Raw genomic sequence first — 8,371 nt, forward strand, 5'->3', positions numbered from 1 at the left:
GAGAGAAGACCATGCCAATCAGGCCCACTGCACCCGCAGGCATGTATGAGATCTGAGGCTGGAAGCAGGCCTGGTAGGGCAACTTGGGGCGTTCCTCTACTAGGGTATAGCTCCCTCTGGGGAGCACAGGAGCCAGTGTTGGGGAGCAGGTCAGACCAGAAAAGGCTGCATCACTCCTCAGCATTTGTGTGGGCTTGGTCTGGGGACAGGCCAGGCTAGGCCAGACCTCAGTACCCACTGGGACACATGAGAGCTAGGACAGGATGTGCGTCATGCCAGGTTGGAACACCCACCAGAGAGAACTGATACTCCAGGTGGCCATGTCAGATTGGTTCAAACCACTCTCCAAAATACCAAAGATCCAGTACCGGGAATGGACCTCTTAGAGGGAACTCTGGGGACTTTCCTTCTGGGCTGCAACTCTGTTGGTGAATGCAAGAGCTGGAGCTGTCGGAGTACCAGACTGGTCAAGGCTACAGCCACCCATCAACCTACATGTGGGCTGGGTCTGGGGGTGGGTCAGAAGAGCTAGAACAGGTGCAGGTCAGGGCAGACTAGGCCATGGCACCTGTTGGGTCACATGAGAGCGAGATCTGGGGTTGGGCCAAACTGGACAAGGAAATAACACCCAATAGTGAGAGCCAGGATGGGTGCAAGCCAGTCAGGATAGGCCATAGTACCCATCAACCAAGGTGAGTGCCAGGACTAGGGGCCAGCTATGTCAGTTTGGGTAGCAGCACCCACTGGCACAAGTAAGACCCATTGCTAGGTGTGGACCTGGTAGGGAAACTTGGAGAACTCCCTTGCAAGGATACAGCTCCTGCAGGTGAGCATGAAAGCTGGGGCTGGGAGCAAGCCAGACTAAGCTGCACTGTAGCATCCACTGGCATACGTGTGAGTCAGGTCTTGTGGTAGGCCAGGCAGGGACAGTCTATAGCACATAATGACACAAGAGCTAATACAGGGTAGGGTGCAGGTTACGCTGGGCTGGACTGCAACACTTGCCAGTTCACATGAGGACTGGGGGGTGGGCCAGGCTGGGCCAAGCTATTGCACCCACCAGACAGCTGGGGCAGATCTAGTTGGGGTTATTTGGGTCGCTGTAGGCAGTGGAACCTGCTGGAATACATTAGGTCCAGGTCTGTGGCATGCTGACTCCACTGGCCATGGCACACACCAATTCACTGAGATATGGGGCTAGCGGTGAAACTGACCAGGCAGCTGCATTCACTGGTATGTGTGTTAGCTGGTGCAGGTGACAGACCACACCTGGCCTTGCACTGGCTGGCACATATAAAAGCAAGCCTGAGGTTACCCCAGCCAAAGTTTTCTTGGGGAACTCCCCAACTTGACCACTGGATTCAGACCCTGGCCACAGTGAAAATCAAAGGATGTATCATCTAACCTTGTCATGCAAATATCAGGACTGGATTTCTTCAATTGCTGATGCCTGTTCAGTGAACAGCATGCCTAGATGCACACAGGTACATGGCAGCAGGTTCATCTAGGCTAGCAAGGGATGTCAACTGCCTTATCAAAGATTGGAAAGAACATGTTGAATGATTCTCCTAGCCAAGCTTTGTAGCATGTTCCTGGGTCTGTGGATGTACTAAGGTGGACCTTGGGAATATTTTTTCAACCCTGATGCAACAAAACTAACAAATTCTCAGAACTATCAAAACCACTGAAGTAACATCCTCAGAACACTCTTCCCCGACACTAAGGTCTTTAGGGCATCACCGAATGACCATCCCCCATTCCCAGGTGCTGATGTAACACAACAGCAAGAAGCAGCCCTCCTCCTGTAGCTGTAGGACAAAAAAATACTGAAACACTTGTCCCACTCTCTTTCTTCCATACTTGACCCTCCCCACCCTAACCGAAGGCCAACATGGGTGTGTATCCCTCTTAACTATGTAAACAATAGTAAAAAGAAAATTAAAAATTAAAAAAAAAAGTATTTGTTAGTTGAAGCTGACAGCGTGGATCAGCAAGCTAATTTCTCATCTTCAAGACCATATGAGCACCAGTTCGTGTCCTGGCTACTCCACTTCCCTTCAAGCTCCCTACGCATAGCCTAGGAAAGCACCAGATAATGGCCCAAATTCTTGGGACCCTGAACCCACATGGGAGTCCCAGCAAAGGCTCCTGGCTTCAGATTGGCTCAGCTTTAGCTATTGAAGCCATTTGGGGAAGGTATTTCCCTCTTGTCTCCCCTTCTCTTGGTAAATATGCCTTTCAAACAGAAATAAATCTTAAAAAAAAAAAGTATTGGAGAAGCTGATAGACTAGACACACAGAGAGAAAGAGAGATCAATCTTTCATGTGCAGGTTCACTCCCCAAATGGTCACAATAACCAGGGGCTGGACCAGGCTGAAGCCAGGAACCTGGAACTTCACCCAGGATTCCCTCCTGGGTACACAGACCCAAGCACTTAGGCCATTCTCCACTGCCTTCCCACATGCATCAGCAGGGAGCTGAACTGGAAGCAGAGCAGTCAGAATTCCAAGTGCCTTTATGGGATACCAGCATTGCAAGTGGCAGATGAACCAATTGCATTACAATGTCTCACGCCCCCATTTCCTCCCCCAATATTTTATGTATTTGAAAGGCAGAGTTGGAGAGAGAGAGAGAGGAAGATCTTCTGTTTGCTGGCTCACTATCCAAATGTTACAAGGGCTTGGGCTGGGCCATGCCTAAACCAGCAACCCAGAATTCAGTCTGAGCCTCTCATGTATGTGGCCAGATCCTAAGCATCTGGGCCATCTTCTGCTGCTTTCCCAGCAGCATTATTAGGGATCTGGGACTTGAACTGGGATTCAGATGGATGCTGGCATAACAGGAGAAGACTTAATTTACTGTGCCATAACACCAAATCCACAGGTCTACTTCTTATTCTACAACCTTGGAGAAGCTGCTGGTTCCTAACCTGGGTGGGACTTTTCCCTTTGTTTCTCCCCTGACCCCAAGATACAGGGGGAAATGATAATATTAGTGTGGAAACAATGGTATTGCCCACTTTCACCCTGTAGCCCTTGACCCTTTGTACCCTAATCAACTAAGTAAGATTATTTAAAAAATAATTTAAATAATTTAAAAAAAGAAAAGAAAATTGAGGCCAGAATATTTCATAGGGTTCTAGTAAAAATTTTCAAACAGACAATATTACAACACAAGTCAAGATTGAATTGGCTTTCATTTGTGATTGTAGAAGCATACTTCATTCTATAAAACAGAGCGAATCGGAGAACAGACACTGGTCATTTCACAGTTACTTTTCTTGTAAAGGCTGAAGCAGAGGGAATTTTTTTTTATGTCTGCTGAACTGGTCTCTCTCTCTCTCCCATATTTACACCTCCAAATTTGTTGGAAGCCCAAAAGTTCCATCTTGTCAGTATACGGGTATAACATAAGAAATTCCATTTTGTATTGATCTGTTGAGCCTATAGAACTTCAGTCCAAACCAATGGTCTCTTATAAATTTTACTCAACAAGATCAATTCTTACGAAGGAGCCTGCTAACTTTAAGTACCCTTTTCCACATTGAAAGCATTTGAACTTGCTGGAACAATGGCTGATTTCAGCCCTAGGAGCCTGAAAGCACAAGGTGAGCCTGGAAACATTGGCGTGCAGGAAACAAAACGTGTTCTCCAAGACTACCAGGTTAATGGCAAAACAGCAGAGCATATGGAGTCTCATTTGTTAATGATAGGACAATTTGAGCATAAGAAGAAATAAATTTGCACGATATTGAAAGACATTAAATATATGACTATATTCTTAAAGATCCATGAATTCATGATTCCCCAAAACAAAAACTGAAATTCATTAGAACCCCTGAAAATCTGCCTTCCAAAAGGTAAGAATTACACCCTTTTTCTGCCTTTCCTCTGAAAGTGAATTTCAGGATAACCATATAGCTTTAATTCACGTGGGGAAAGAATTCTAGTTAATGAGATGTGGAAAAGAATGATTGCATTAGAAAACTGGGCGTTATGATAGCCTAATGGCTAAAGTCCTCAGCTTGCATGTGCTGGGATCCCATATGGGTGCCGGCTCATATCCCAGGTGATCCACTTCCCTTCCAGCTCCCTGCCCGTGGCCTGGGAGAGTAGTCGAGGGCAGCCCACGGCCTTGGGATCCTGCACCTGCATGGGAGACCCAGAAGAGACTCCTGGCTTCGGATTGGCTCAACTTGGGCTGTTGTGGCCACTTGGGGAGTGAACCAGCAGATGGAAGATCTTTCTGTCTTTCCTTCTCTCTATAAATCTGCCTTTCCAACAAAAATATACAAATCTTTTAAAAATAAAAGAAATAGAACACTACCATAGCTCTTAGAGGAACAAGAGCAAATGAGAGTATGAGCAAATAAAGCAGCAAACAATGCATGAAGCTTATGCATGAAAGTCTGATGAGGAACTCTAAATTACAGGGCAAGCTGTCACCGCTGGAGCCCAACCTCTCTAAAATTTGGACTTTGAGGCTCATGTAATACAAATGTACATCATCTCCTAGAACATTTTTCTTGTCCCCAGACTGAATGTATTAGTGGGTCTCTATATTCAACCACAATCTATGGCAACTATGAGAGACACAGGAACAACTTAAATGCCACCACACCAAGCCCATGATTGTGCCCATGATTGTATCTCCATGATTGCCATCTGTTCCAAGATATTACCAAGCAGTTTCTAAGGAAAACATTACTTATATTAGGGCAAACTTCAGGACAAGGGTGGGCACATAACAGGATGTTTGGAGACACTGTGGGCTCAATTGTACTATTGTATGCTTTTAGCTGTGTGTCATTGCCTTACTTCGCTAAAGACGTTTTTATTGGAACATGATTGATCAGTTTGAGGTGTTATATCAATTACAGGAATCATTTCACATTTGCAGAAAAATAACACCACCACCCCATGGGCCTGGCGTGATAGCGTAGCAGTTAAGGTCCTCGCCTTGAAAGCGCCAGTATCCCATATGGGGCGCTGGTTCTAATCCCAGCAGCCCCACTTCCCATCCAGCTCCGTGCCTGTGACCTGGAGCTTTGGGACCCACCCATGTGGGAAACCTGGAGGAGGCTCCTGGCTTTGGATTGGTTTAGCTCCAACCGTTGCAGTCGCTTGGGGAGTGAACCTTCGGACAGAAGATCTTCCTCTCTGCCTCTCCTCTCTGTATATCCGTCTTTCCAATTAAAAAAAAAAAAAAAAAGCACACCCTCAGGAGGATTCTATGAAACATCATAGAGGTGATTGCGTGTCCATACAATGGGGCAAGGCAACCATGAGGCGACTAGAGACATTCTGCCAGGCCTTGCCACCCAGCCAGAAACTCCTCACAGACCCATGCCATCCAACCCAAATGCATGGCTCCCCACATGCCTGGACATCATTTGTATGAGAACAACTAAGTGTGTACCGTTCGTATAACTAAATGGATATAATCTGTATGAGAGCGGCTGAGTGGACGGCTTGGTAGAATATATAAAACAGAAGGAGTTCCACACTGAAGTATGGAAACAGGTGATGGGTTTTGTTGATAAGCTCAATATCCCCTCCCTTATCCCACATGACCCTCAGTGTATAAAGTCTGATGCCACTAATAAACTTCGGCTTTGACCATCAGTCAGAGTCCACGCGTGTTATTATCTGCTCCGTGCACCAAGTCCATCGTTGTGGCACAGCAACAGGAAGGAAGCGGTAGAATCACAGAATGAAATATTCTACTGCACAACTGACCCCGTTTCTACATGTCAATGCCAAGAGTCCTGGTCTAGATGGAACACAATTAAAAGCCACTCAAGGGCCCGGCAGCATGGCCTAGCAGCTAAAGTCCTCGCCTTGAACGCGCCAGGATCCCATGTGGATGCCGGTTCTAATCCTGGCAGCTCCACTTCCCATCCAGCTCCCTGCCTGTGGCCTGGGAAAGCAGTCGAGGACAGCCCAAAGCCTTGGGACCCTGCACCCATGTGGGAGACCCGGAAGAAGTTCCTGACTCCTGGCTTCAGATCGGCACAGCACCAGCCGTTGCGCCCACTTGGGGAGTGAATCATCGGGTGGAAGATCTTCCTGTCTCTCCTCCTCTCTGTATATCTGACTTTCCAATAAATAAATAATAAATCATAAAAAAAAGCCACTCAACTTTCATGTTTGGATTCTGTATATATTCTGAACTGAACAACTGTAAAATGTAATCAGGGAAAGCATTTTCTTAAAAAACAAAAGCTGGATATGAGAGCGTACTGGTTTTAGTAGTTAATTTTGTCAGGTGTGAAAAGGACATTATGGTAAAACAAGAATTTTTTTTTCTAGATTTGGATACTGGCTTATATAGGGAGTAAAATGATAGTTGCAGTTTTAAATGATACAGCAGTACAAATACAGCAAATGTGTCAGCATCTTGGTAACTGCTGAACCCTTGTGAAATGAGGCTTCCTTATTCTCTTCACTTTTGAGAATGAATATTTCTGAAACAAATTTTTAAAGAGATTACACCGATACAGCGAACAAGTACTTTTTTTTTTTTCCTCAGCAGCATAAATGTAAGACATCTATGTAGGTGGAAGTAAAAAAATCCCTTCTGGGTTTTATTAAAGACACTCCCCTGGGCCTTGTTCATTTCAGGAAATCATCAAAATTGCCCTAGCAGCCAGGTATATAGGACGCTCCTCCAAGGAACCTGAAATAACTGCAGGAAACCCAGTAGAAGAGCAGAGGGGGAAAAAAAATCTTTTTTTTTTTTTTGAGATTAAAAAAATTTTTTTTTATTTATTAAAAAAAATGCCGAGGGATGCAGCTGCAATTTTTGCGGGATGAGAATCACCTGCGCTAGCCAAACAAGGCCTTCTTCACCATCCCTCTAATTGGTTAATGAGACCCGGGAGTCGGCCCGGCCGCCCTGGAGCGACCTTCCCCGCCATCCTGTCACCTGCAGGCGCGCCCGGCGCCTCGGGGCCTGCGGGAGGGCGACAGGGATCAGGGACAGCACTTCCAGGCACGGGGTGAATTTGCCTTTCCTAGACACGAACACACATTCCTAGGACAAAAAGGACTTTTTCCCTTAGATGCTCCAGCTTTCACTTGATTTTTCGAGCACTTTCTCTCGTGAGGAAATAGCACAACGAGACGTCCGGGTGCTGTTAGACGTTTCCCGGAGCGGGGCACGGCCTTCCCTCTTCATTAATGGGTCTCTCCTGGATGGACACTCTGACGAACAACAAACCGCGGGGTCACCGCGGACACCAGGGCCGAACCGGCGGATCTCTGGCCTCGGCCAGAGCCGCGCACGGCTGCAGCGCAGGAGTCGCCGCTCTGTGACGTCCTCGGCCCCGCCCTCTCCGCAGGACAGCCAATGGGAGCTCGGGGCGGGCCTGCCCTGCTCCCTCCGCGCGGGCGCGTGGGAGCAGCCAGCCAGCCAGCCAGCCAGGCGGCCGGGCATCATGGAGCGGGTTCCGGGGCCGCCAGTTCGAGTCCCGGCTCGGGCCCGGCCGCCGGCGAGCCTCGAAGAGGAACCTGACGACTGCCTGGACTACTACTATCTGCGCGATTTCCCGGCCCGTGGGGCGGGACGCAGCAAGGGCCGCACGCGGCGGGAGCAGCAGCTGCGCAGCCGGAGGCCGCTGCCGGCCGGCCACGAGCGCAAGATCGCGCAGCGGCTTTTCAATGGGCAGCGCAAGCGTCGGCAGCGCCAGCTGAAGCCGCGTCCACGCACCCGCCTGGCCTGAGCCGCCCCGCGCCCACGTCCCCTGCGCCCCAGCTGGGACAATGACTGCAGGTGGAAGGCTAACGCTGCCTTGCTTTTCAGTGTTTGCTAGTTGAGTGGGAGACGGGCCGGGGGGGGGGGGGGCGGGCGGGAACATTTTTATTTTTTAATACAAGCGCTGGTACTAGGCTTGAGAAATAACTGATTTTTTTTTTTAATTTACAGAATACCCGAAGGACTTCATGAGAGTATTTTATTGGATTCCAACTGTCGGCTGTGGTCCTGAGGGGAGGACAAAATCCGTGTTGATCGGCAGCTTTTCAACATCGCTTTTAACTTTGCTGTTTCACTGTCTCTCTCCTACTAGTTGATTGTTAAGTAACATCCAGGTGGATATGCCTTTTTAGGATTTTTTTCATTAAAAGGACAGCAAGCATGGAGTTTTAACTCTTTCGTTCTCTGCTTCCCCAGTTGCCGTATGCATTCGTTTAAGGACCACAGATGCTTGGGCTCTTAAGCATAGAGATCACCAAGATGAATGAGACGAGTGCTGGGAATTTATTCCACATTTCTGCCTCGGTGTCACGGGCTCCGCTGAGGGTTTACTGTTTGCTTGTTATGATAGTGTGTATGGCACAGTTGCTAGGTTCTGATGCCACAGTCTGGTGC

General features: G+C 48.0%; 1 protein-coding gene across 1 annotated transcript; it reads left to right on the forward strand.

Annotated features, from left to right (window-relative positions):
• The first annotated feature begins 7,405 nt into the window (after positions 1-7,405).
• On the forward strand, positions 7,406-8,146 carry NUPR2 (nuclear protein 2, transcriptional regulator). The gene is made up of 2 exons (XM_040973770.1): positions 7,406-7,774; positions 7,928-8,146. The coding sequence occupies exon 1, from the start codon at positions 7,440-7,442 to the stop codon at positions 7,722-7,724; it is 285 nt and encodes a 94-aa protein (XP_040829704.1). The 5' UTR covers positions 7,406-7,439; the 3' UTR covers positions 7,725-7,774; positions 7,928-8,146.
• The last annotated feature ends 225 nt before the right edge of the window (positions 8,147-8,371 follow it).

The sequence above is a fragment of the Ochotona curzoniae genome, unplaced genomic scaffold, assembly GCF_017591425.1.
Source record: "Ochotona curzoniae isolate NIBS_2020 unplaced genomic scaffold, NIBS_Ocur_1.0 contig_2321, whole genome shotgun sequence".
NCBI lineage: Eukaryota > Metazoa > Chordata > Mammalia > Lagomorpha > Ochotonidae > Ochotona > Ochotona curzoniae.

What these genes read in the sequence shown, in the direction of transcription:
- NUPR2 (XM_040973770.1), top strand. Translation starts at nt 7,440, where the DNA reads ATGGAGCGGGTTCCGGGGCCGCCAGTTCGAGTCCCGGCTCGGGCCCGG.